Source organism: Scatophagus argus, chromosome 24, assembly GCF_020382885.2.
Source record: "Scatophagus argus isolate fScaArg1 chromosome 24, fScaArg1.pri, whole genome shotgun sequence".
NCBI lineage: Eukaryota > Metazoa > Chordata > Actinopteri > Scatophagidae > Scatophagus > Scatophagus argus.
In genome coordinates this window covers 1,323,032-1,350,547 of record NC_058516.1, presented here as the reverse complement: position 1 = coordinate 1,350,547, position 27,516 = coordinate 1,323,032, and the positions used below count along the sequence as shown (strand labels likewise).

Here is a 27,516-nt window from a genome sequence, read left to right as displayed (position 1 = left end):
GAGCAGGAAGCTGACTGCTTTTGAGAAGGTGTGGGTGTTGGTGAATTATCGCCTCTCCTCCCTGCAGCTTCGTTAGGGATCGCCTTGTTTGTCTCCCTTTCCTTCCTTCCTTTGTTTTCTGCTGTGCTGCTGCATGCGCTGAAAAGGCAGCTGCTCGCGGGGGATTTCTGCACAAAATTAAACTTTGAGAGCTGTGCTCGCGTGGACAAAGTGACAGACACGAGCACGTTTCAGGGCCGCAATGCCTGCACTGAATGGGCTCACTTAGCTTCTGCAATAAACATTTCTGAAGGAAAAGAGACCTCATCTGCCATGTTCTCCCGTCATTCAAATCCACGCTCAACGTGGGAAAATGTCGGATAAAGGAAGCAGCCCGCGTGGCGTGTGGCACACGAGCCGTTTGATGCGTAAAGCTGAGCTGCAGCAGAAGTTCCATGTTAAAAAAGGTGTGAGTCACTAAATGGATTTTACTGGCCGTTTTTATTACACAATGCACAAATTACACGTATTCTAAATGATCCAACAAAGTCACTCATCTCTCCTGTTTGTCCTCCGTGACTCAACTTTCATCTGAATCCTCTGACTCCACAAAGCCCGCACGTGGAGGACATCTTCAAGTCAAATTTAACATTTCCGAGCTGCTGCACTGAGAGCCCAGAGGACTCAGTCATTTTTTAATTGCACATTGAATGAGTCTTATTTTTAGAAGCTCCCAACGGTGGAGAAAATGTTTTGCTTACATAAACAAGGCTCCTGTTAATTTACTTGCTATCAAGCTCGTTAGGCTGTCAAACACACAACATGGCCATGATATGTGGACGCCCAAATTACACCCATATTCAGGACTAAAAGTGCCTCGCGCTAAACAAAGACGCTGGGACAGAATCAGCGAGACGGAAACGTGGATTGAACAAAATAAAAGACATAAAGATAACTCATAAACTGGGCACAGGAGAGGTGCTGATGCCGGGTGAGCCGTCAGGTGCTGCTGAGGTCAGGACGGTGTGGTCCGCTTACTTTTGGCCATATGAAGCTCAGGACTCATTCAGCACCTGCGAAAACAACAAAGAAAAAAAAATGGGATGTTTTTTGTTTGTTTGTTTGGTGTTTTGTTGTTAACGACAATACGGATTCCTGTAAAATAACAATTTTGTCGGAATTTCCCTTTAATTCTAAGTCCTTACGTGGAGCTGTGAGGCGCGTTCAGGTCACCAGTGTCTCATGGTATTAGTCAGCACGAATCAGTTTGTCTGATCCCGTGTGGAGCTCCGGGTGGGTGCAGTTCACTCAGATTCAGATAAAGTCAAAGTTGGGAGCCACAGAAAAAAACGTGAAGTGAAGCATCTTAACGAAACGCTTTCCGGTGAGTAACGTCTTTTGTAGGTCATTATTTTATGCCGCACGTCAAACTCCGCCCACCGGGGCCACGAAAGAGGTCAAAAGAAACTTTATCATGCTGTGTGACTCAGGTCCAGTCGGTGCAGTATGATAACATATGCACCAATCAGCGTGAACCTCGCGCGGTTTAAATTAGAAAACTCGTGTGTGTCAGTGTGAACGGAGCGCATCGTGAAATCTAAAATAGCAGGAATAAATCAAAGAGGCTTTAACTCGCCTCGGTGTGCTGCTGCCGCCTGTGGACTGAGCTACAACAGCTTCTCGCCAGCAGATGGCGCTGTCACTCTTGTTTTGAAGAACAGAGACGCCACCTGCCGAGGAGAGCGCAGCGCAAAGCGGTGCAGTACCGAAGTCAGCCACACGGTGTCGCACCGAGTCCAGACATGACAGACGGCGCCTCAGTCTGAGCTAACAAACATTCATATTGCATTTTATCCATAAGCAGCAGCGATAATAGTAGTTCAGGTATTAAAGGTATTCATTAACCACTTTTTACAGTAACAACCTACTACATCATTTTTTAGGATATTTTTAAGGGGGGCTTTTACATTAATTGTCCATAAACATTCGTTTATTTCTGGAATTGTATTTTCTTCCATCAACTATAACAGGCTTATTGACTAAACTGGCTCATTGACTCACGTCTATGACTCCTCTGTAAAATCTAATATGTGCAAAAAGTTTTTATCATTGTTATTATTATCATTATCATCATCACAGGTGCTTTAAAATATTTATTAACTGTCGAAAGTGGTGGGGAAAAATGATTAAAAACACGATCCACAGGGTCAAACACGAAGGCGACACAGTTTTGATGATTGACAGGCCTTTTGGCCAATCAGAGGCAGACATGCCTTTTCACACTCCAATCAAAACTCTTGTGACGTGTGGAGTAGGTTGTATCCCACTGAGGAAAATTTGCTGTTGTTGAGTCACCGGGAAAACCGTTACTCGACCCAGGGCGCTCTGATCGGGATCCGAACGGTTTAGTTCTTCATTTCTTCACTCGGTCTTTCTGTCTTTGCACCATCCAGGTACTCTCGTTCGGGATTGAGATGTTACACCTTCGGTCAACGGTAGCACTCAGGGAGTTACTTCAAACCCCGCTGAAGCGTCCGTTGACAGGTAGAGTCGGCGTGAAAGCGGCACCTGCAGCCTGCTTCAGCAGCGTTGGCTCGTATTGGAGGTCGCCGGGCAGGAGGACGTTTGCCGGGTGGAGAGCCCCGTCGCACTTCGCCAGGAGGCACGGCGTGAGAGGCTTTTGCTCCAAAGGTGACGGCCACAATGAAGCCGCCAAGGACTCTTCAGCAGACAAGTGAGTAACGTTAGCCCTGATCTGTGGGCAGATGGTAGCAGCTAGCTGCACGGTAGGCAGAACTTCATTGAAAAAATTGACAATTTATTGTAGCGATAATTGATGGAAGGCTGTGATGGCACCCGGGAACAATTAAGGAAAGTTTGTTTTTTATTGGAATAAGCATATATGTACATACAGAATGTATGCCGAATTAAAGAATGGCTCCTAGTATTAATGTCTTGGTTTGTGTTGTACGGTTTATGTTTACGATCGAGGCCTATTTTAAGTAGTAGATCTTCACAACACAGTTCGGCATTGAAGGGCTGGCGGTGAACTAGCTAAGCTAGCTCGGATTCTGTTGGAATGACGAACTAGCTACTGTGGCTATAGTGTGGCTTTTAGCAAACTACGCTTGGTAGGGCTGCAATGAAAGGGAAAACTCACAAGGAGCGACCGGTGACACACCGTTTGCCCCCGGGGTGGGGGTAGCTCATCACCGGTGAACAGCTCAGTGCGCACCGGCAACGTTAACGTTAGTTAACAGCCGGGGCGTGATCGTTAAGGAGCTGCAAAATCATATTACATCATAATCAATTCCATCGTTATTCAAAAACATGTGTTCATGTTGTTGACTGGCTGTAAGAAGAAAGCATCTGATCAAACTTTTCTGCGGGGAAAAAAGGGAAGTAAGCGCCCAGACTGTGGCCTGTCCGAAAATGGAAGTATAGCTAGCCGGATGTCGTGACCGGCAGCAGCCAGACAGCCACAGCCTTCACTCCCAGCCCAGCGTGTTAAACTCTCTGAGGCTTTAATCTGTAGCAGCACGTCCCACCTCTGATGACGACACGACCACAACAGATGAAGGATGTGTCTGTTTAACCTTCTGCATCAGCATTCAGCTCAATGTCTAATGAAGGTCAGTCATCAGCCCTCCGTGTATCTGCAAGGCTGAAGCCAGCAAATGCTTTCATCTCATATTCTGCCAACAAACAGATCAGAGACAAATTTCAACGCTCTCGTGGTGTTTGTCTTTTTGGTTTGCTGTGTAAACAAGACACGTGTCTGGCAAGTGGAATGAAGCAGAGAGCATTATTGACATCAGACTGTCCTTATCAGCGCCTGTTTGCAGTGTTGTTAGTGGAGCAGATGAGGCTGTACCTGATTGTGTCAGTAGTGGGGATGAGGAGTCGTCTTGGAGGAGGGCTGGACGCAGGTTTGAAGCTTTTCATTACCAAAAACACCCCAACACATCTGCGAAGACGACGACCCTCTGTGATCTTCGGCTTGGACAAAGTGCTGCATCATGTTTTACAGTCCACTGCCGTGTCACCGCTTTGCCTCGCAGAGTGTCGTTAAGCCAGTCTCCAGAAGAAACGTTGGCCACGTTTCTTCTTCTGGAGACTTCTGGAGACTGGCCCCTCTGCAGACCAGGCCGGGGGTACGTAGAATCTGTAGGACAGATCGGTTCCCAGTTTGGTCTGTGGCTGCTTTGCACGTCGGCAGCATCCAGTCTGACGTGTGTTTTATTTTAATGAGATGGAAATGTGATGTGGTGCTTCCCGTTTGCTGATGACTCTGCTTCGTCTCCTTCAACCCGGATATTCAACAATCTGCTGCTCTCATTTGTCTTATCTAATGAGCTGATTGTTCACAATATATTCAGCTGTCACCTTTAGCTGCTAAAGAACCAGAGCATGCAGATCCTGGCTGGCAGTCAGATATTCGCACTGACGAGCTGAGCTGTCTTCACTTCGCTGTAACAGGCCAGTGTTCATGAGCCGAGTTAAGACAGTGCAGTAAATTAAATATTAAATGAAGGGTCTAATGGTTTTTCTTGGCTCTCGCATTCGGAGCAGCTGTGATACCAGCCACCACACCAGCCTGTGTCTCCCCTTCAGAGAGTTTCCATGGTAATAAAATGCCTCGTCACCCCTGCAGGCCGACGTTGTCCCATTTGCTTCCGTTCACGGACGATTTGCTTCAGCGGTCGGCCGTGTTTAGGCAGCCACTTTGCTTATCTTGTTTGGCCCGAAGGCCAATTTCAGTTTCAGCGAACACATTTGATGAGATGAGCTGAAACAAGTAATCAACCATCAACCAAGTGATCGGCCGCTACTTTAAACTTTCGGTCCTGTGGAGATTGTTTCATTACAGCGGCAGCTCACAGGCGCTGCCAGCAGGCTGTGGTGGCAGACATACACAATAACTCAGGTCAAAGGTCAGCAAATCAGGCCAGTCAACAAGAATAAATCTGTTCTAATATCCACAGAGTCCCAGGGGTCCCGACTGCGCTCAGCCTCACCTCCGGTGTGGTGATGAGGCTCCTGAGGCTGTGCTCTGTCTAATAAGGGGTTAAAGATATTTGTAATGCAGGGGAGCTTATCCCGCCCACATCATTTTTCCACCGTTTTCGCACCAAAGCCTGGTTGCTGGCGTGCTGCCCGGCGGTTGTCAGGGCCTCCAGGAGCAGATGAGTCACTTGCACAGATTGATTTGTGCAGCGCCGCCTCTCAACGCTCGGGCTTTAATGTCTGCCTCCTCCCTCCTCGCCAATTTGTCATGACATCTGTGAGGCCTTGGTGGGGCATCTGTGGAAACACTTTGCATTTGTTGTGTTTGCACACTAAAAACTTAACTGCTGTGCGATTGACTGACAGCTGCAGTTACCACGCGCTTGTTATCGACTGATCTGACGGTTATTTTCTCGATTGATCGTTTGGGGATTAATCGATTGGGCTGATCGTATTTGGACGCTGGCAGTCTTCTGTTCGGTCCACACGAGCTGCGACCGGCTCAGTGGGCCTGTGTTTCCCGCCACAGCAGAGGAATCCACCTCCTGTTCATGTTGTAGAGGCTGAGACAAAACACTGAGTCCAAAACGAATCAACGCCGCGGCGAGTTTTGTGGACAGACTCTCACTGCTGACCTTTAAACCCCCCCCAGAGAGGCGAGCGAGAGCTAATGAGAGAGCAGCTGAGGTGGATTAATGAGACGATCCAGATGTTCCTGTGGCCCCCTATAACCTGGCGCTGATGATGAGCTGAAATCTCTGGCGGGCGTCATTAACGAGACGGGAGCGTTTCTCACGGCCTCTGAATCGTGATCGCTGTCATGTTTATCTTCACTGTAAGGCTGAGCGGGTGTCCCGGCCTTCCTGTTTGCACGTAGTTTAACTTTTCTGCACCAACTGGCGATTATAAATCTAACTTATGCTGAGGTTTGTGATTCCTGGATGTGCCGCAGCTTCTCTTTATCAGCCTGAAAAATGCAGATTGTGATTCTGTGGTTCATCGTCATGTGATTTGCTTCAGTTTTGTCACATATTCTCAGTGCTTTCCATTCATTAATCTGTTCTTTCTTCTTCATTTGTCATCCAGACAGCAGCCTGAATCACGCCAGTATTCACGTTTGTGTGTGTACTTCAACACAGTCAAGTGTTTGTTTATCAGAATTGCAGTGCTGCTTGTTGCTGAAACGGTCTGCTGATGTGTTCATACTGTAAATACCATTTTCACTGTTACTAATTCAGTATTATTCCCTCTTCACACTCTCTCCCTGTTGTTGATCTGCTTGCTTTGCATTTGTAAGTATGTCTCTATTTTTATTTTAGTTTGAGTGTTTTTCTTCTTGTCTGTTTTCCAGTAGAAGTAGAGGTTTTCTGCGGAAAGCCGATAACAGCTTTCACCTTGAATTTACCTCACGTCTTCCCAGCGGCTGCGCTTGAACCCCCATCCCTCCTGCCTCCCCTCCCTCCCTCTCCTCCCTCCTCTCCCTCACCTTCCTCCCCACACAGACACTCTCTGATGTGTATTCCTTCCTCACCAACAGGCATCAGCCCTCATTAATGAGCTCAGAGCTAACAGTCAGTGAGGAAGGTGCAGGTTCTCTAAGGACACAGTATTAATACTGCGTTTCATACACGAGTTGGGAATTCAGATTTCTTGCCTGGAGGAGGCGGTGTAGACACCTCAGTGACAGGACAAAGACCTGGTCCTGGTGTTTCCTCTGTACTAACCTGCTACTCAGTATAATGTGTGTGTGTGTGAAAGCCTGATGTATCTTCTTCCTGTGTGCCCTCACCATGAACACACACACACACATAGTGTAGTTTACTTTGACTCGTTCTCACACACACCATAATGTGTCTATAAATAGTTAATAGAGCACTAAATGGCAAACTGGTAGATTTCTGCTCCCAGGTGTTCAGCTTTCGTCTGGCCGGCTGCTGCGAGGAGCCGCCTGCCTCTTACCTTCAGACGTCATCCTCTCCGAGCGCTCAGGCCCGTGCCCCATGATGCTTTGCAGGACAGAGTGCGCCTGGCCCGGGCACCCAGAGCTTTGCACAAATCCAATTTGGTGTTGATATGAATCATAGCAGAGAGCCTGCTGTGAGCTGTGAGCCCCGTCTGCCTCCTGACACAATACTAACTGTCCTCCCAGAGGCCACTCAGTGTGCTCAGAATACCAGCCAGGCCATCACACTCCATGATAAAGTTCAGTTCATTATTACTGTGGGGAGCGGAAGTTACTGCAGCAGCACGAAGAGTGGAGGCAGTAAACACACTGAGTGTCATTCAGTTGTTTTTGTGACCACAGTGCAGACCGTACTGTCATTCAGTGGGATGCTGGTGGTCGCCTCTCTGATCCGCCAGGCGCCTTTGGCAAACTTCCACGTCACGTTACTGCAGTTAAGGCCCAGTCATCACAAGTCTCAGACTGTGCTTTTATTGGGCTGAATCGCACTGACACAGCGTGGATCAGGACGCCTGGAAGGCAGCGCGGGAATAAACTCCCAGTGTAGAAACTGTGCAGCTCACGTGTCAATCAGCTCCTTCCTGGCTGGTGTTCTAGCGACTAACAGTTTACATTACAGTGGCCTTATGGCAGCGTATTAACCTATGGGAATCTTCATGTGCAGAACACGTTGTTTCCACAGGTTATAATACTGATCTAAGGTCAGTGTAACGTACTGTTTTCCAGTTCAGTATTACTCACAGCTTCTCCTTGCAGTCAAAAAGCTTTTTTTGTCTCCTCCCTCTGCTGCAGTTTCCCCTCCATGTTTCCAGCACAGCAGGCCTCACTGTGGAGTTACCTTTCTCACTTTTCTGTCTCTGTGTTTTTCCTTTGCTTTCCTGCAGGAGAAGGAAGGCAGGCATCCTGCCCAGCCTGGAGGACCTGCTCTTCTACACCATCGCAGAGGGCCAGGAAAAAATCCCTGCACACAAATTCACCACAGTGAGTCGTGTAGTGCAGAAACATCGCTGAGGATTTATGTTTGAAATGTTTAACCGAATAAAGGGCCTGTGCTGCAAGATTCAGAGCCTGTGGACCAATGTGAGTGTGATGATTCACAGCAGGTCGACTGCCCTCCTCGGCTGAATTATGAGCAGGATATCTGATCTTGTTAGGCTCTTCAGGAGCCTCAGTTCACGGCTCGTAGCTTCATTGATTTGTTGTCGGACGGTCTTAATCGTGATGTTCCTCCTCCTTCTCCTCCTCCTCCCTGCAGGCTCTTAAAGCCACGGGGCTTCGCACAGGAGACCCTCGGCTCAAAGAATGTATGGAAATGCTGAAGGTGACTCTGAAGACGACCTCTGACGGCGCGCTGGACCGACACCTCTTCAAAAAGTAGGTTGCTTTAGAAATGGCAGCCTCACTGTTGTTCATGCTGGTCAGAGTCCTGCACTCCCCTGCAGCAGAAGAGGGTCACTCGTGAATGATTCATCGCCCCTCAGTTTGCACGTCATCTGCATCGTGCTCAGGCTTTCATCCCGCAGGATTCGTTCAGAAGCTCGACCAGTCGCGAAAGCACTTGAAAAAGCACGAAAAGGATTCAGTTTATCTTTATTCAAATGTCAAATATGAAAACACCTGAACAGACAGAAATGTCAGTCCAGAGGACTGAGTGATCTTTCAGTAACTCGCTGTCCGTTTATCTTATCTTTATCACGTTTGGCCCCATGAGCTGCTGTTACTCCACCACAGGAAATAACATTAGCCCCTCCCCCACCATCCTGCTTCAGTAACATTGCTGCTGTTTGACCCCCCAGAGGAAACGATGCTGAGACAGAACTGGGTGACAGCTTGTGAAGCGGCGGTGTGGCGAGCCAGGGCATATGACAGCCCACAGGGGAGCCGAGGCCTCACCAGCCAGAGCCCGGCGCCGCCCCTCCTGGCTGGGATCCATCACATCCGCTCCACGGGCTTATTTATAGAACGCGGCCTCACAGAGGGAAGCGTGTGACGGGCGGTGGAGTGTAGCGTGTGTTTTCTGTGCAGGGATCCCACGCTGCAGGGATTAGACGGGTTTGATGCAGTGCAGATAGCTGAGGCACAGCTTCTCCCTCAGAGCCTCATTATGTAGAGTCGTGTGTTTACTGTGTGGCCCTTGATCACTCAGATAAAAAGGCACAGGACAAAACCTGGACGCCCTGACAACAGAGAGTGGTGGAGGAAGGACCAGAGTTTAAAACAGACTGGGACCAGACGTGGCACCTCACCAATGTGTCTGTGCGTTTAGAGAATCTAAGGATCCGCCACCAAGCCGCAGGAGCCTGCAAGTAAAGGCACTGAAGCAGAACAGGCAGGTTCCCAAAAGGCCACATTAGATGATATTTAAGTCCCGTAGCAGATGTCCCTCTGTGGCAGCTGCTGGACGAAGAATTCAACCAGCTCAGCTCGTCAGATTTATGATAGTCTGAAACCAAACAAACTGTAAGAAGTGAGCCGCACTCTGACAGCTACGATCCCTCCTTCCTCCCTGTGCACGGCGGCCATGAGGACAGACTGACTGGCTGACTAAACTCTCAGAAAGCAGTTAACAAGCGCTGAGTTTAAAGGTTCATTTGGTGCATGTGGCTAAACTCCTGCATGTACGTGCATCTGAACTTTCCCCTCAGTCACGGTTACTACCTGGAGGCTGTCTTCTCTCCTGTCTTAGATGTGTCCAGAGCAACATCGTCCTGCTCACCCAGGCCTTCAGGAAGAAGTTTGTCATCCCAGACTTCCAGTCCTTCTGCACCCACATCGACGACCTCTACGAAACCGCCAAAAACATGTCGGGAGGGCAGGTGAGTGAGGGCTGCTGCAAAGAGAGAGTACAGAGACCACCATTCGCTGTATGAACGAGTGATAAACCTGGCAGTTAACACGTTCTGTCACGCTGCAGGTGGCCGACTACATCCCCCAGCTGGCCCGCTTCAGCCCAGACCTGTGGGGCGTCGCCCTGTGCACCGTGGATGGCCAGAGGTCCGACTGAAATGTTCCTTCAGCCTTTGACTCCTTAGCCTTCAGAGTATAATTCTTCTGCAGAGGCTCACATGTGAACAAATCTCCACCTGTTCCTCAGGTACACTGCCGGTGACACCAAGGTCCCCTTCTGTCTGCAGTCTTGCGTCAAGCCGCTGAAATACGCCATCGCCGTTCACGACCACGGCACCGAGTACGTGCACCGCTTCATCGGCAAAGAGCCCAGCGGTCTGCGATTCAACAAGCTCTTCCTGAACGAGGACGGTGAGGAAGCGATCGGTCCGAGCCCGATCTCGCACACACACACACACTCTCACACACTCGGCCGGCCCTCTCTCTCTCTCTGTGTTTGCATCGTGACTCAGCCAGCTGAGGCTGAACCTCCTCTCCACCCGCTCGCTGTAAGAGGATCCGCCTCAAGGCCTGGTTGCTATGGAGCTGGAATGAATTGTTAATGAGAGGTTGCAGCACCACACGAGAGTGTAAGAACAAGCCGGGACGATCACACTGAAACGTAAATGTCTCATGGGGAATTTCACGGTTTAACCGAAGACCAGATTCCTGCAGGTCTGCAGGTTTTCAAATGTTATAAGGTGGATATTATGCAGCTTCTTGAACAAATGCACGTTTTTTGTGTGTGTGTGTGTGTGTGAAAACTGTGTGGGCTGAAGCCGCAGACAGAACGTCAAGTCCACACTCGAGCTTGTGTGAGAACAGTGAGACACTTTGTGTTTGAATGGAAACTGGTGGGAGAAAGTTTGCAGGTTTCCTCTCTTTGTTGTTGTCTAACGGAGCGGAAATATTCCAGCTGTTTATTTTTAGGTTGATTCTTTCAAACATCAAGCCGGCCTGCTGCATAAGAAGATTAAAACGCAGAGGGGAAGTTGTGTATCGCCGTGTTGTAGTGTGTGTGTGTGTGTGTGTGTTAATATCGTGTAGTTATCAGCTCGTTATGCTGATGTTCACCCAGTGAATTAGTCAGCCATGTTTTGAGCCATTAGTACTTGGAGTACTGCGTTCGAAGTTGTCCGGTCTGTTGTCACACGTCATTAAAAGACAACAAAAGTGAAACTTTGATGTTGTTTTGTGTGCAGATAAGCCACACAACCCCATGGTTAACGCCGGCGCTATCGTCTGTACGTCCCTCATTAAGGTAAGCTGCAGTGACACACCCCATCGCTCACCACTGACCTTATCTGTTTGAGAAGCTCATGCAAAGAACAAATTCAGCTAAGACCTTCGTTATTCCTTTTTTGTGATTTAAGAGTTTGCATCAGATGGCCTGAAATCCTGAAATTTGTCGTTTTCTATCTTTCAAATGTGGATTATTTTGATGTGCTGGTCGAGCCGAGTGCAGTTTGACGGCTGAATTGTGACTCCTCATCCGCAGCCAGACAAACTTGTATCCAAAGAGAAAATGTATCAAACAGAATTGGAATCATCTGAGGACGTGTTTCCGCCAGATTACTGTATGCTGGGAGATTAAGGTTATAGATAATCACGCTGAAAGGGGATTTGGTTGAAAGCGGCACACAGGCAGTTGAGTGGGCTGAGACGGACAGCAGGCAGGTCAGCTGAGCCACGTTACCAGCTTTAACGAGAGAAGCTGCTCTGCCACCTGAACGTCTGATTGAACCTCCCCCTGCACGACAGCGCCACCTGCTGAGCTCAGTTAAAGCATTCAAACCAGCAGAGGCCCGCGTCCATCACACTCGCGCTCGTCGCACAGGAAGCGTTAGAGCCCCTGCGTGCTGTCGGCGGCGCTGCCGTGTTGAACGCTCACCTGGATGTTGTCTCAGGTGCAGAGGACGCTTCGATTACGTTGCTCAGAGCGAAGAAGTCGCATGTGCGCTTTGCCTGCTTCAGCACAAGCACAGCAGTGTGATGTTCGCTCAGCAGCATCTTATTCGCGTTCGACGTGAGGGCCACACATCACATGCTGTGTGTGTGCGGCAACACGTCCTCACAAAGACACACACTCAGGACAGAACTATCAGCCTCACAGTGTAACTGGAGTCAAGCCGCAGATTTTAACCTGATCAGACTTTTACCTCAGACTGGGAAAATGTCCAACATGTGGGCTGTCTTTGCCTCAGAACATAACGTTGCTATTGTTGTTGTTGATGTTGTCCTGTTTTACGTGACACCAGAGGTCATCCAGTGTCTCCCGTTGTGTTCACATCATGCGGGAACGACGGTCGACAAACAAAAGTCATCAGAGGGATTCGCGGTCCAGCCGATTGGTCTTGGGTTCTGGCGTCATTCCCGTATGATGTGTCGGCCAATCATTTCTCCCTTTGAATCCCAGCCAATCCCCGTTGAGAAGGTTGAATCTGTTGTGTCCATTGATCCAAATGATAAAACCAGGTTCTATCAGGGCCCCTGTGCCTGCGTCCCCCCCCCCCCCCCCCCCCCCCGCCCTTCACTTCAAATGCACTCGTTTGCAATGTACCTTTTCAAGGCTCGTTGTGTGGTTTTATGTGTTGTTGCATATTTTACAGCATTAGGATCTTTGGGAAATTATGACCACAGCAACAGGTCAATGACGTTGGTAATTTTTCCTTTTTAATTATTTTCTTCCCTCTTTTGTCTGAAGCTTTTAGCCTTCACATGGCTGTTTATGAATGTGTTAAATGTTGCTTTTATACTCTTCACCTGCATTCTCCAACACTGTTTATACGTGTGGATTATAAACAGTACAGCTCAGATCCTGGTTTTACATCATACTCCATCCCTCTGCAGAGAAGGACCTCTTTGGTTTTTATGTCTGTGTGTTTTTATTTGATCTCTTTAGACTCAAACTGGTTTCGTTTGTTTTGTCAGTCATCCATCTGAGTCAGTCTTTGAACTCGCCACAGTAGTTGATAAAAGTCCAAACGTGTGTTCACACTGCGAGCTGCACGTCTCAGGAGTCTGAACGCTCCTCACCGAGTGTGCAGAACGCAGCCTGAGCTTGTTTTACGTTCAATTTCACAGCCGCGACCACAGAATGTTTTATGCCCAGGAAATCTGCAGCAGGTGGGAGATTCCTAAGCTGACACAAATCGGTCCGCTGACCCCGTCTGATAAGAGCTTTGCCTCAAGGTGTTTTATCACAGAAACGTTTGTATGGACGGACTCGTAGTGAAAATGACTTCCTGTCTGTTCTGCTGGGACTTGAAAACTACAGCATTAAGCGTCAGTGTGAGCTCTGTCTCTCAAACCCAACAGCTAACTGTTTCAGCCAATCAGTGCACTCGCCCTTTAAGACGTGTCGCGGCCTCGTCGATCCTGCTGCTCGCAGTGTGAATGCAGCCTACAGTAAACTAACACACCTGCCACAGTCCACATAGACACACCTGTAGACGTCCTGTACGCCGACTTCGCTTCGTAGTTCGTTTACCTGATGCAGCGAGTTTAGCTGACGCGTTCTTTCCTTCGGTCCTCTCCATGATAGTGTTTTCAGTTCTGTTCCCAAAGCAGAAGCTCTGAGTGGATTAACTGTTTTATTTCACCTCCATCTGCAGCCAGTCTCCCACCTCTAATCTTAATTCATCAATTGGTGTGATTGGTCACATAACTGATGAGCTCAGCTTGTGATTTAGAGACTGTAGTGGCGTTTAATGATCATCCACAGTAATGTTAACGTCGCGACATGAGAAACTTTTAGTGCTCGTGTTGATGTGCAGTTTAAACCGTGAAGATGCAGATTTAATGCCGTGACTGTTGTGTCTGTGTTTCAGCAAGGGGCGAGCAACGCGGAAAAGTTTGATTACGTGAGTATCCGTTTGTCTTGACGTCCAGGAGGGACGAACAGTCCCTCATTTCATCAGGACTTGTTTTGTAATGTCCCTGCGGGTCTGCTGCTGTGCTCCGCAGGTCATGAACTTCATGAACAAACTGGCGGGAAACGAGTACGTGGGCTTCAGCAATGCCACGTGAGTGCCGCACCACGTCGCCGCGGAGACACGCTGAACGCCGCGGCGTTGATCTGCAGTCCTGTTTGTCTGAGAACAGTTTTATGTGACATGCACTGAGTCGCGGTGTCTGACGAACAAACCTCCTCCCTCTCTGCGTGTCCCAGGTTCCAGTCGGAGCGAGAGTCCGGAGACAGAAACTTTGCCATCGGCTACTACCTGAAGGAGAAGAAGGTGAGCTCAAAGGCCACCTGCGGCCGAGAGCCGAGCGGAGCTGCACGCGTTCGCAGTCTTTTCCCGTCTTTGTGCATGTTGCTCTCATTCATTTCACTTTCATCCTTCGATGTTGATGGCTGCACATTTCGATGCGATGAAAGTCGTGTTTGCAGATGGGCTGACGGTGTTGCTGTTCTTTCAGTGTTTTCCAGAGGGCACAGACATGACCTCCATCCTCGACTTCTACTTCCAGGTAAACGAAGTCCACGCACACAAACCGAGAACAGCACAACATTAAATTAAATTCAGGCTAAGATTCTCGCTCTCACGAAGTATAACATGAAATCAGATGTTCTGTTCTGTAGGATTCAAACCTTTTGTTTGTGTTCCTCCCCACCAGTTGTGCTCCATCGAGGTGACCTGTGAGAGCGCCAGCGTGATGGCGGCGACTCTGGCCAACGGCGGCTTCTGTCCGATCACGGGCGAGCGCGTGCTGAGCCCGGAGGCGGTGCGAAACACTCTGAGCCTGATGCATTCCTGCGGCATGTACGACTTCTCCGGGCAGTTCGCTTTCCACGTCGGTATCTCGTTCGTCAAACGTTTGCACGGCTCGTCTTGAACGAAAAGCTTCTTCGACTTCTTTGGCTGTTCGGTCGACACTTTGTCCTGCGTCTGTTGCAGGTCGGTCTCCCAGCTAAATCCGGCGTCGCTGGCGGGATCCTGCTGGTCGTCCCAAACGTGATGGGCATCATGTGCTGGTCTCCTCCGCTCGACAAGCTGGGCAACAGCGTCAGAGGCATCCAGTTCTGCACGGTAACCTCTGAGCCTCGCAGGTCGACTTCCTGTGTGAGCTGTGAAAGTGTCAAAGGCTGTCAGGACTTCCTGTCAGCGGCGCTTTGAGGGAAGTGAACTGAACGTCAACATCCTTCTCTCCCCCCACAGGACCTGGTTTCTCTGTGTAACTTTCACAACTACGACAACCTGAGACACTTTGCCAAGAAACTGGATCCTCGCAGGGAGGGAGGAGACCAGAGGGTGAGTCTCCTTCGTCAGCTCCACCCTGCTGCAGTGTGAACATGAGCATCCATCCTCCTGTCTTCCCCCTTCCTCCCCCGCTCTCTCTTTAATGCCGTCCTCGTCGTGTTTCAGGTGAAGTCGGTGATCAACCTGCTGTTTGCTGCTTACACCGGAGACGTCTCAGCCCTGAGGAGGTAAAGCAGCTCTGCATGTTCACACAACCGCCCTTTTCAGCTCCTTCACCGATGACGGTCGGAATAGAGTTTGTAAAAACGCCTCATTCAGTTCAAGATGGTGCATTTGGTTTTGCTGGACTCCTTCCAGGTTGTTTGCACTGCGATCAAACTGTTGGCGATGCAGATGTGAGGAAGGTCATTTAGTTCGTGTTTTGTGGTCAGAGATGATTTGTTTTGGGTGATCACTCGGTTCTGACAGGACGGGATCGACGTATTGAAGGATACTCATCAGGGGTGGGAGGTCGGAGGGGCTGCCCTCTTGGTCAGAGTGGGTTGCAGAAATGTCACATAAACAAGTGGGTAGACTGGATCTGTATGAGGGGAAACAGCACATTTCTGAAAGGCTTCCTTCATTATTATTATTATTATTGTTATTTTATTAATGATGCAGCTGGTGTGGCTGATAGCACTAGAGACAGGTCTGCTGTGCATGAAGGAGCATGATGTTAAATTTTAACCACCAAAGAAGGATCAGCATGTGGTGGTGATGGTTTAAAGGGGCTTGTTTGTTTGTTTGTTTGTTTGTTTGGGGGGTTGAAATGTGCTGTGAATCCATCATCCTGTCATGCCATGCTTTGTTACACTGTTAAAATAGTAAAATGTTAATTACATATAAAAAATGGACACAGCTAAAGAGGATGAGATAAACGACCAGAAAAGCGGCTGTTGCTCCCGTGTCCTTTAACGTCAGGAGTGTTTCTTCCCACCTGTTATCTCTGAGCTCCGATGAGGTCGGTTCTGGTTATTGCGCTGACGTTTTGTTGAGTTTGGCGTGTGGCGGTTCCTGTTCCAGGTTTGCGCTGTCCTCCATGGACATGGAGCAGAGGGACTACGACTCCAGGACGGCCCTGCACGTGGCAGCTGCTGAAGGTAACAACGCTGAGCTCATTGTTGACGTGTTGACGAGTCGTTCTGATCGTGTGTTTGTGCAGCTGATGTCTGTGTGTGTGTGTGTGTGTGTGTGTGTTTCAGGACACGCCGAGGTGGTCCGCTTCCTGCTGGAGGCCTGTAAGGTGAACCCAGTTCCCAGAGACAGGTAACACCGTGACTGACAGCTGGAAATATTCACGCTCAGAAATGTTTGTGAAATTTGGCTGTTAAAGCGGCGTCACACTCTGCCGCAGGTGGGGAAACACACCGATGGACGAGGCGGTCCACTTCGGCCACCACGACGTGGTGACCATCCTCCGCGATTACCACACCCAGTACAGCCCTCAGGAGGCCACCGCCGACAAGCAGAACGCAGAGAAGAACCTGGACGGGATGCTGTGACGGGAAGCGGCCGAAGAACAGAAGCTGGGTGGTGGTGTGTTCAGGGACTGGACGCTCAGTTTGCACCTGAGCTAAGGAAACGAAGTTCAGTTGAGCAGGACACAGTGAAGACCGTGAAATCAACCCTAAAATGTACAGCAGAAAAATATTAGAGTTCCCTTAAACGCAGCGCAGCCACCGTCCCTCCAGTGTAAAAGCTCCTCATCGTGCTGTTAGATGTTGTCGGTTTTTCTGTGTACTTTCTCCACTTCTCCTCCTGTATTTGTCACCCGTTTTGTAGCTTTGTAGGTGGCCACCAGCCGCCAGGTGAATGCTGGGTAATTTCAGCTGCGGCTCATAAGTAAGTGGACTCTTTACTTTAAAAGGTTTTTTTATTCTGAAAAGCAGTGACAACAGGAAGGTGTCATTTGGCGTTGAGCAGGTGTTACACATCTTCCTCATCCTCACATGGTGGAATGTATCTTCCCCCCAGACACTTTGGTGTGTGTGTGTGTGATGTTTATTTAACATAAGGTGTTCAGTGACATAGTGTGTGTGTGTGTGTGTGTGTGTGTTCATACTGTAAATGCGTACAGGTGTACTGTACAGGTGTAGTCAGTCAGCTCTCACTGAAACTGAGAGATTCACATGTTTGATTATGTAAACTTAAATATTCAGCCTCCAAAGGTGACTGTGGGTTTAAAGTATTTTCTTTTGCTATCTCGTAGCTGTTTTTATTTTTACTGCCCAAAAACTGGAGTCTTATTTTTCACTGTTATGCTGTATTATTTATTTTAACGTAACGTGAGGAAGTGACGTAAGCAGGTCAGCCAAAGTTCGGGTTGTTTGTTGTGTCCTGACTGAGTATTCACATGTGAAAACTGCCAGCACTGACAGGAGCCTGAATGATCCGACATGACCGGAAGTTTGGTTTGAGGCTGACCGGAAGCGCACTCAACAGGAGAGAAACGTCCCGTCGGATGTTAGCGTGTCGGACCTCGAAGTCGGACTTTGCCCACTTCGGAAAGCTGAAACATTTTTCATTTGTTGACTGCGTCATTTCCTGTCATTTTATGCTGTAAAGCTTTTATTTTCTCAAGTGCAGAAAACGCGCAGGCGCCGACGTGTCGGTTTGTCTGTGAGCAGCCGCCCCTGCAGCGGGGGCACCGGGAGGTCCCGACGGTTTCTGTACGCACAAACTGAACCAGCGAGCCTGCGATGTTCACGATCCACCATCCGAGCTGAGATGCGCAGCGGGAAACGAGTTTTATTTGATCCGTTCAGTCTTGTTTAAAAGCACAAAAACCGAATTGTTTGAAGAAACGGTTATATAGATTATATACAGATTATGTACAGATGTACAGGTCGTAAGAATAAATCAGTGACTTTGAGACGAAACTCGCTCAGCTCTCCCACATGTGACCTGACGTTTTCTGAATGTGACGTGTTTGCTTCTTCTTCGTGTGTATTCGTGCCGCTCCAGTCAGTTACCGAGTGTGGCAGGCGGTTCAGATATTTATTCACAGATCAAACATTTAATAAAAGCTGTAAAAAAAAAATCAATGGCACGTCTGTGTTCTTGGTGCTTCTCGATACGCTGAGCGTAGACCTGCAGTACCTCATCCTCACCACAGGATGGCACACAAGCTGCCTTCATCCGGGGAACAGCAGGGCAGGCTAATTGAGGTGAAGCTGGATTTGTCTGCTTTGGAAAACACAACATTGTACTCGAATGCCGGGAAAGTTTTATCAGTTTAGAATTTTTATTCATTCCTGAAATTCTTCTGATTAAATAATCGGCAAATTTCGCTTTCATATACATTTCAGTCAAATGTCAAGCTGCACAATCAAGAATAGTTTATTGTTCTTGTCCTGGCGTCAAGTTCGGTTTTAAACGGCTTGCTGAACAGAACCCTTTGAACTGCGTCAGTTATTTCACTGCCCATCACGTGGAAACTGTGCATAGGAAGTGTGGCGCCATAATTCTCACAGTACCGATGTTCTGATTGGGTTATTTGGGGGTTGATTGGACCACATAACATCAGATGCCATGAAGTCATTTGTTTTTCCCAGTCTTTCTCTGCACGAAGCGACCCGGGTAAAGCGAGATCCCAGCAGTAGTTTCTGGGCAACAGGAGGCCAGTTAGTCTGTAAGAGTTAATTGAATCAAGCAGCTCTGAGCTCAGATGCCAGCGGTGTAGGTTATAGGTGGCGATTTGCTGCCATCTTGTGGCGACACTGGATATCACACTGTTAGTGTGCTCGCACGCTTGCGGTGTCTTCATCGCACGTTTTTGTCTCCTCAGTGTTGGAGCTGCAGCCCGGAGTGAGCGGCTTCAGACTGTCCAACCAGCCCATCCTGCTGGTCTGCCCCCTGCAGGCCAGTCTCCAGGTACTGCAGGGAATGGTGTGTTCAAGTGTTTGCAAAGCATTTTTTCAGCGAGTTTTCCACACCACAGGAAAATGTTAGGAAGCGCTCAGCCAAATCTGAACGAATACAAATATCTCAAAGTATCGGAAAGGGTTTTAAAACCGTGAAGAGATGACGGACCAAGTTGTAATTGTCTTAAAGTGTTGATGAAATGTGATTCTGTGTGCTTGAAACACGTGAAACCTTTATTGGCCGGAAATAAAACATAAAACATGGCGACTCCACAATAAAACACAAAAGGAAGTTAGGGAGGAGATGTCGTATTGAATGTGATGAATGTGAGGAAGCGACGAAATTAGACTGCAAGGTAAAATTGTCAAGTGAGGATAATAAATAATAAGCAAGATATTAAACAAGATCGCGATCTGCTGGATTCGATCCCACCCACCTCTTAATCACATTATCATTACAAAGTGGGAGCTTATCGCGCTGAGCTATAGCTCAACCTGCATGATGACAATTAACTTAGCTATTTATGTGTTCATATATATAGATATCTGTATATAGATATCTATATATCTATATCAAGTGTGATAGTTTCTATTTTATTCCCCACTTCACATACAAGTAACAGATAGAGAGATAGATAGATAGATACTTTATTTATCCCGAGGGAAATTGAAGACACAAGATGTTGTGATTAATAAGTCTGTCTTCATACGAGTAATGGAAACAAGTGACAAATAATAATTATGCCTGAGATTCAGGATTAACCCTGCTGACAGACAATGGTTTCTGTCTAATACATTTGTCTTTGTTCCTGTGTATTTCAGGGCACACTACAGTATTATAGTAGTATAGTTCAGCACGATAAGCTCCTGCCCGCTGACGTCAAATGACGTCAGGTACGTACTAACACTATGTAGCAGCATGGGGGCGCTCGAGCTCTGTGTCATTTGCAGCTGCTTGTAATGAGCCACAGGTGGTCGTTAATTAGGCAGGTGAGTATAAAAGCGGTAGTCCTTCCATTGGCTCTCTCTTTGCTCCCTCGTCACTTCCGGGTCGGAGGTCGTTTGACCCGACAGGTATGGCAGCACGTTGGTGTGTGTTTTGTTCGTTGTTGTTGTTCTTGTGTTGTAGGGCGACTGCTCGTGTGCGGCTCCATGGCTCCTGCGTGCACTGCTACGTTTGTTGGCTGCGGTAAGTGTCTTCTCTCTTTGCAGTACGGTCGATGCTAGCAGGTGGCTAACGCTTTTGTGGTCGCAGGTAAACGCCGGTGGCTTCCTGGAGCCCCGTGTCTCTCTGTCGCTCCCTCCCTCCTCTTGTGCGAGGGTGTGTGTGTCCGCTAACAAGGTACGTGTGTGTGTGTGTGTGTGTGTGTGTGTGTGTGTGTGTGTGTGTGTGTGTGTGTGTGTGTGCTGTGGCGTGCGCCGCATTATGTTTTAGTGTAGTTAGCGATACCGGGAGTGTTTGCAGCGAGAGGCGGCGTACACCGTGGACCGGCTGCCAGTCAAGCGCAGTGCAGACACACGAGCACACGGAGAGGCAATGCAGAGTAGCCACTCAAGCTAACGTGCACGCTTTGGGGAGAAAACCCACGCAGGCACAGGGTGAACATGCAAAGTCCACACAGAAGGGCTCACCGGTGTTCGAGTGGTAACAGTCTCATTGTGCTTTTACTGAAAGTGATGCAGAAATGAGCTTAACACCACGTGTTGGCACAGGAGTCTTTATCAGTAGAATAAGTATGCTAGTCTATGAAAGTATGAGTACAAGGTTGTTTCCGTACGTCACCGTGTGTGTGTGTGGCAGGTAGGTGCTCCACCGTCATCGCTCCCACCTGTTGATATGGCTGCGCTCGGTAAGTATATCAATGTATTTAAATAAAAGTCTTTATTTATCTATTGCAGTTATGTATTGTCGTCCGTGATCAGGTGACAGGTAGTGCTGCTCCACCTACTGTCATCGGTACCACCTGTGCATATGGCTGCGCGCTGGTCGGCACTGAACGGTGATTTGTGTGGTAAGTGAAGGTGCCGTCATGGCGGAGTAAGTATATTGGTCTGTTTAAGTGTCAGTATGCATTTATTGTAGTTATTTTATTCTTGTACGTGATCATGTGAATGTGTGGCAGGTAGAGTGCTGCTCCACCTGCGCTGTCATTGGTTCCACGTGTTGGTCAGTGCGCGGTAAGTCTATAAGTATCAGTAACTATGTATGTATTTGTTTATTTTGATTACTACTTTGTGTATGTCATCATGTGAAGTGCTGCTCCACCTGCACCCATTGGTGCCACCATGGCAGATTATTAATTTAAGTAGTATTTATTTCAGTTATTTCTTGTATGTTGTGTGTGGCAGGTAGAGTGCTGCTCCAGTCACCTGTTTCAGTAGTATAGGCTTTGTGTTTTTGTATCTGCCTGTGTGTTGTCATTCTAATGTGGTTTGTTTCTTTCACAGGGAAGGAGCAATGTCTGGGGTGAATGTTTTAGCCATTGCTGTGTCTGCCAAAGCTTACTCCTTTCTCTGTATCAAGCTGTGTACACTTTGTTCCTAATAAACATATGTAACCTAAGTCTGTGTGACCATTGTAATTAAGGTACAGAGAGGACACAAAAGCTCAGGACATAGTGCTTTTATTGAAACAGCAGTGTTTAAAAAAAAAAAAAAAACAACAACCACCAGTGTGTAAGTACTTACTCTATACTTAGCCTATATTTTTCACTAAGTATTGACTCTATATTTTTCACTAAGTATTGACTCTATATTTTTCACTAAGTACTTACTCTATATTTTTCACTAAGTACTTACTCTATACTTAGCCTATATTTTTCACTAAGTATTTATTCTATATTTTTCACTAAGTACTTACTCTATACTTAGCCTATATTTTTCACTAAGTACTGACTCTATACTTAGCCTATATTTTTCACTAAGTATTGACTCTATACTTAGCCTATATTTTTCACTAAGTATTTATTCTATATTTTTCACTAAGTACTTACTCTATACTTAGCCTATATTTTTCACTAAGTACTGACTCTATACTTAGCCTATATTTTTCACTAAGTATTTATTCTATATTTTTCACTAAGTACTTACTCTATACTTAGCCTATATTTTTCACTAAGTACTGACTCTATACTTAGCCTATATTTTTCACTAAGTATTTATTCTATATTTTTCACTAAGTACTTACTCTATACTTAGCCTATATTTTTCACTAAGTACTGACTCTATACTTAGCCTATATTTTTCACTAAGTATTGACTCTATACTTAGCCTATATTTTTCACTAAGTATTTATTCTATATTTTTCACTAAGTACTTACTCTATACTTAGCCTATATTTTTCACTAAGTACTGACTCTATACTTAGCCTATATTTTTCACTAAGTATTTATTCTATATTTTTCACTAAGTACTTACTCTATACTTAGCCTATATTTTTCACTAAGTACTGACTCTATACTTAGCCTATATTTTTCACTAAGTATTTATTCTATATTTTTCACTAAGTACTTACTCTATACTTAGCCTATATTTTTCACTAAGTATTGACTCTATACTTAGCCTATATTTTTCACTAAGTACTTACTCTATATTTTTCCACTAAGTACTTACTCTATATTTTTCACTAAGTACTTACTCTATACTTAGCCTATATTTTTCACTAAGTACTTACTCTATACTTAGCCTATATTTTTCACTAAGTACTGACTCTATACTTAGCCTATATTTTTCACTAAGTATTGACTCTATACTTAGCCTATATTTTTCACTAAGTATTGACTCTATATTTTTCACTAAGTATTGACTCTATATTTTTCACTAAGTACTTACTCTATATTTTTCACTAAGTACTTACTCTATACTTAGCCTATATTTTTCACTAAGTATTTATTCTATATTTTTCACTAAGTACTTACTCTATACTTAGCCTATATTTTTCACTAAGTACTGACTCTATACTTAGCCTATATTTTTCACTAAGTATTGACTCTATACTTAGCCTATATTTTTCACTAAGTATTTATTCTATATTTTTCACTAAGTACTTACTCTATACTTAGCCTATATTTTTCACTAAGTACTGACTCTATACTTAGCCTATATTTTTCACTAAGTATTTATTCTATATTTTTCACTAAGTACTTACTCTATACTTAGCCTATATTTTTCACTAAGTACTGACTCTATACTTAGCCTATATTTTTCACTAAGTATTTATTCTATATTTTTCACTAAGTACTTACTCTATACTTAGCCTATATTTTTCACTAAGTATTGACTCTATACTTAGCCTATATTTTTCACTAAGTACTTACTCTATATTTTTCCACTAAGTACTTACTCTATATTTTTCACTAAGTACTTACTCTATACTTAGCCTATATTTTTCACTAAGTACTTACTCTATACTTAGCCTATATTTTTCACTAAGTACTGACTCTATACTTAGCCTATATTTTTCACTAAGTATTGACTCTATACTTAGCCTATATTTTTCACTAAGTATTTATTCTATATTTTTCACTAAGTACTGACTCTATACTTAGCCTATATTTTTCACTAAGTACTTACTCTATACTTAGCCTATATTTTTCACTAAGTACTTATTCTATATTTTTCACTAAGTACTTACTCTATACTTAGCCTATATTTTTCACTAAGTACTTATTCTATATTTTTCACTAAGTACTTACTCTATACTTAGCCTATATTTTTCACTAAGTATTGACTCTATATTTTTCACTAAGTACTTACTCTATACTTAGCCTATATTTTTCACTAAGTACTTACTCTAAATACTAAATTTTTTGCTAAGTACTGACTCTAAATACTATTTTTTTTTCACTCAGTACTTACTGTAAATATTAAAATTTTTGCTAAGTATTGACTTTAGTTACTTTAAATACAATTTTTTTTACCTAAGTATTTAGTTTAAATACTAAAATTTTTTTCCTAAGTACTGACTTCATTTTGCTAAGTACTTACTTTAAATACTACAATTTTTTTCCTACTTACTTTACTGTGTAAAAACATTTTGCTAGGTACTTACCTTAGTCTTTACAAAAACTTTGCCAAGTACTTACCTTAGTCTTTACAAAAACTTTGCTAACTACTTACTTTAGTCTGTCAAAAAAATTTGCCAAGTTTTGCCAATTTTACTAAGTATTTACTTTAGTCTTATATACTATAATTACCATAAATACTAAAAAACTTGTCTTTTTCCACAAGACTTAAAACTGCACTGGTTCTATTTCCCATTACAAAGGATTTCACTGATTTCACACATGGACATATGTACAGTGGATCTGGCCGCGGTTCCTCTGACTGCAAATGTTCAACCTCACAGTTTCAAGGCAGCATATTATCTCAAATGAACAATGGGTCCAACACAAAGTACAGTCTCAAGACGTGGATGAAGTTCTGCTGTCCTCAGTTTTGGTCCTCAAATTCTGCACTCATCTGAAAGGAAGAAATAAATCATTTCATCATTGTTGTGAGACAACACACTTCTGAGAACATCCACATTAACTCCATAACATCTAAAAAGCTAACAATCGCAAGTATGTTGGCTGTGAATGATACCTACCCTTCGAAGACAGAAATGAGCTCCGTCTTCATGTAGCCCGTCCTCTCTGCGTTCTCCACATCCATTGACACTGGAGCTGGAAGTCAGTTACAGTTTTGTGTCAAAAGGCAGAAACAAAACCTTCCCTAAGAGCTAACGCCACTCTTCATAAACAACACAAAACAAGGACAAAGTACTGGTTGCTTTAGCGACTTACTCTCAGAGGGTTTGGGGTAGTACTTCCCAAAGGCCTTGTCTTTTCGCATGTCGGGGTAGAGGAAGCAGGTTCGCGGGGATGTGCAGAGAGAAAGTGCACAGAGCATTCCAGGACGACGAAGAGCTCAAGAACGACGTTGGAGTACCCAACGCTCGCTGTGGACGTCGTGTTCGATCCAGGTGAAGGTGATCGCAGCCTCTCTGCTGCTCTCACTGAACCAGGACACTTGACACCAGGGCCCTCTCCCTCACTGATGAAGCTGAACACAGAGAGAAGAAGAAAAAAGCAACACCACACACTCGCTTACCCGCTCTGGACCTCTCGGGAACAATTCCTTCAATCCGCATCCGGAAGGCAAACGCTTTCTCTTTGGCACCCTGCTGGGACACAAGGAAAGGTTTTGATTCACTTAATTATTAAGAATTAATCAAACATGATGTGTGTGTGTGTGTGTGTGTGTGTGTTTCCGCTAATCAAAAGTCATTCATAATTTCCATTTAACACCTTTTTGCTTTTTTTCCTGCTCACTGTCCTCATTTCTTGTGACAGCATAACTTTATACAATAACAAGGGTCATTTAAAGAAGCTTACTTCAACACATATTCAAATGGTTTGGAGACTTACCCTGTCTTCTCTGTGACATCCCATGAGCTGGCAGTTGAACTCCTGCAGCAGGAACCTGAGTGGAAACAAAAACATTAAAATTCAAGGATTCAATGGGCTTTATTGTCATTTCACAAACGAAATTAGTTTCCCTGGTCCCGGTACAAGCCCAATAACCTACGAAACATATCAAATAACTATATAAAAACGGCACAGTATAAATATAGACAAACATCCATAAACAACCAGAATAAAGAAAATATAAACAGTGAACAGAGATGACAACAATATGGGCAAATGAGAAACAATTGTGCCCAATTGGAATTGGCATTGTGCAATGTTCCATGGGTGGTTGTCAGGGAAGAGAGAGGTGTGTGTGTGTGTGTGTGTGTGTGTTGGGGGGGTTAACCAACTAATTAACCAAAACATACACATCTACAGAGCCTCAACATTCAGACTCCTCATCTCTCTGACCCTCCACTGTGTGTATCTTCAGGTTTCAGCACGGCCACGGACTTGCTGCGTTCAGTTACACTCGGAATATGACGCTTCTCTTTTCTTCTCTCCCTTAAGTAGCTGATGTACTTACCCAGAAGTATTTTTAAATGCTCGAAAGACATCCAAACAAACATCAACTTACTGTGACTGGCCACACTGGTTGAGCAATGAAACACATTTACATCGGAATTCGGAATTTCAGACCCAGATCTTTCCATGTTCCGGGTGTATTTGAACGCAGCAGAAGCAGCGGCGTTTTCTCAGCCACACCAGGCTGTAGTTCTGCACTGTTTTGTTTCAAATAATCACAGCTCACAAAGAGAAAGTTAATGCATCCGTTTTTCAGAGCTTTTATAAAGTGCAGTGCTGCTCCTGCCTGTATTGATAGGAGTAGCAATGATGCTGCTGCTAGCACATCACAGACAGCAGCTAGCATAACAACTACTTTAGCATCAGCACTTCTCTCGTACCTTCCCCAACAAGTGCTGCCCCAAAGCAGCCTGCTCAGCTTCCTAACCCAATTCAATGAAGAAAACACTGTTACTATAAGCACAGGGGAAAAACAGTGCTGGAGCATGATGAGTACGCATGATGCCCCCTTCTCTTTCCTCATATACGGCCCAATCATTCTACTGAGGTCACTGTGGACCGCCGATGCCGATCTGGCCACATGTGTACCCCCATTGTCCAAGATCATGCATACAACTTCATCATCATACATCTCACTATCACCATAAAACAAAACAGCAATTTGTCACGCTCGGTCCCGGCGTCCCAAAGAAAAAGAGAGAAAAAACCCCAACAATAACGCCGTCCATGAAATGCTACATCCTCCCGAAACAGTTTGCACTTCTTCATTAGCACCTTAGCACCGATAACATTACCAACGGGTGCTTGCCTCTAATAAATCAACGATTCATGACGAAGACATTACATTTCAGTACAACTTGTGTCCGTATGCAAGCTCAAGCTAAACCTGGACATGCTAACCGTGCTAACCATGCTAACCATGCTCGCTGTAGCAACGCTTAGCACCGCCGACTGAAGAAACACACAAACACTTTATCTTCTTGACTTCGGTCAACATTTAATACTCACCGTTAATACTCTTCGTCGTCCAAAATCTTCCATACGGACACACATTTCACCGAAACAAAACAACAAAGCTCCGTCACACATTCCACCGACAAAACAGCGCAGCGCAACGCCCCGCCACCACCGACACAGGTGTTTCTTGATTGAAAGCACCTGCACCTGACGCTCGCGCGAGACCTTCCTTCTCACGTTTCGCCCTGTTAGCATCCAAATAACAGGCTCTAAACTTGCCACAAACACTAACACGCATGCGATAGAACCAATTTGTTGCATGCTTACTTTGAGCAGTTTTGTTTTCGAAAAGGCCGACGGTTCACAGTTCTATACATGACCCCAGTTGTTTATAGTGGGGAGTAAATGATCCCCGTGCAGACACTTCGGGGAGGCGCAGAGGGAAGCCGAGAGGGGGGAGGGGGGCCCCCCCAAACGACCCCACACCACGTCGAGCCGGGTGTAGGGATCCCCGGGCGTGATAACGTAATGAGTTTCGAACCCGGCACCCATACACTCACTCGATGGTTGCCGCGTTCTTAACCCTCTGCGCCACCACGCCCAGCTTACTGGGAGGTGAGTTTGGTGCTCTGCTAAGTTTGCAC

At 45.8% G+C, this 27,516-nt stretch overlaps 1 protein-coding gene and 1 long non-coding RNA gene across 3 annotated transcripts; one reads left to right on the top strand and one right to left on the bottom strand.

Annotated features, from left to right (window-relative positions):
- Positions 1 to 1,248: 1,248 nt before the first annotated feature.
- On the top strand, positions 1,249 to 17,278 carry LOC124055527 (glutaminase kidney isoform, mitochondrial-like). 2 transcript variants are annotated; one of them, XM_046382411.1, is made up of 19 exons: positions 1,249 to 1,363; positions 2,433 to 2,713; positions 7,834 to 7,930; positions 8,205 to 8,323; positions 9,636 to 9,765; positions 9,864 to 9,943; positions 10,044 to 10,207; positions 11,038 to 11,096; positions 13,666 to 13,698; positions 13,802 to 13,860; positions 14,007 to 14,073; positions 14,258 to 14,308; positions 14,456 to 14,632; positions 14,737 to 14,868; positions 14,998 to 15,090; positions 15,205 to 15,266; positions 16,102 to 16,178; positions 16,281 to 16,344; positions 16,433 to 17,278. In XM_046382411.1, exons 2-19 carry the CDS (start codon positions 2,454 to 2,456, stop codon positions 16,578 to 16,580), a joined length of 1,872 nt encoding a protein of 623 aa, XP_046238367.1. In that variant the 5' UTR covers positions 1,249 to 1,363; positions 2,433 to 2,453; the 3' UTR covers positions 16,581 to 17,278. The 2 variants fall into 2 exon arrangements, with proteins under 2 accessions (XP_046238367.1, XP_046238369.1); XM_046382413.1 differs by lacking the exon at positions 1,249 to 1,363 and having other exon boundaries at positions 2,299 to 2,713; positions 7,840 to 7,930.
- Positions 17,279 to 23,915: 6,637 nt separating this feature from the next.
- On the bottom strand, positions 23,916 to 27,046 carry LOC124055721. The gene is made up of 6 exons (XR_006842773.1): positions 26,924 to 27,046; positions 25,349 to 25,403; positions 25,032 to 25,101; positions 24,725 to 24,936; positions 24,529 to 24,604; positions 23,916 to 24,401 (listed from the first exon to the last, which is right to left on the bottom strand). It is a non-coding gene; the product is annotated as an uncharacterized LOC124055721 (long non-coding RNA).
- Between the last annotated feature and the right edge of the window lie 470 nt (positions 27,047 to 27,516).

Bases quoted from the DNA above. Each gene is read 5' to 3' on its own strand.
- LOC124055527 (XM_046382411.1), top strand. From the start codon at position 2,454: ATGTTACACCTTCGGTCAACGGTAGCACTCAGGGAGTTACTTCAAACC. The intron at 9,944-10,043 runs GTCCGACTGAAA...CCTGTTCCTCAG, and splicing joins TGCACCGTGGATGGCCAGAG to GTACACTGCCGGTGACACCA. The intron at 10,208-11,037 runs GTGAGGAAGCGA...TTTTGTGTGCAG, and splicing joins GCTCTTCCTGAACGAGGACG to ATAAGCCACACAACCCCATG.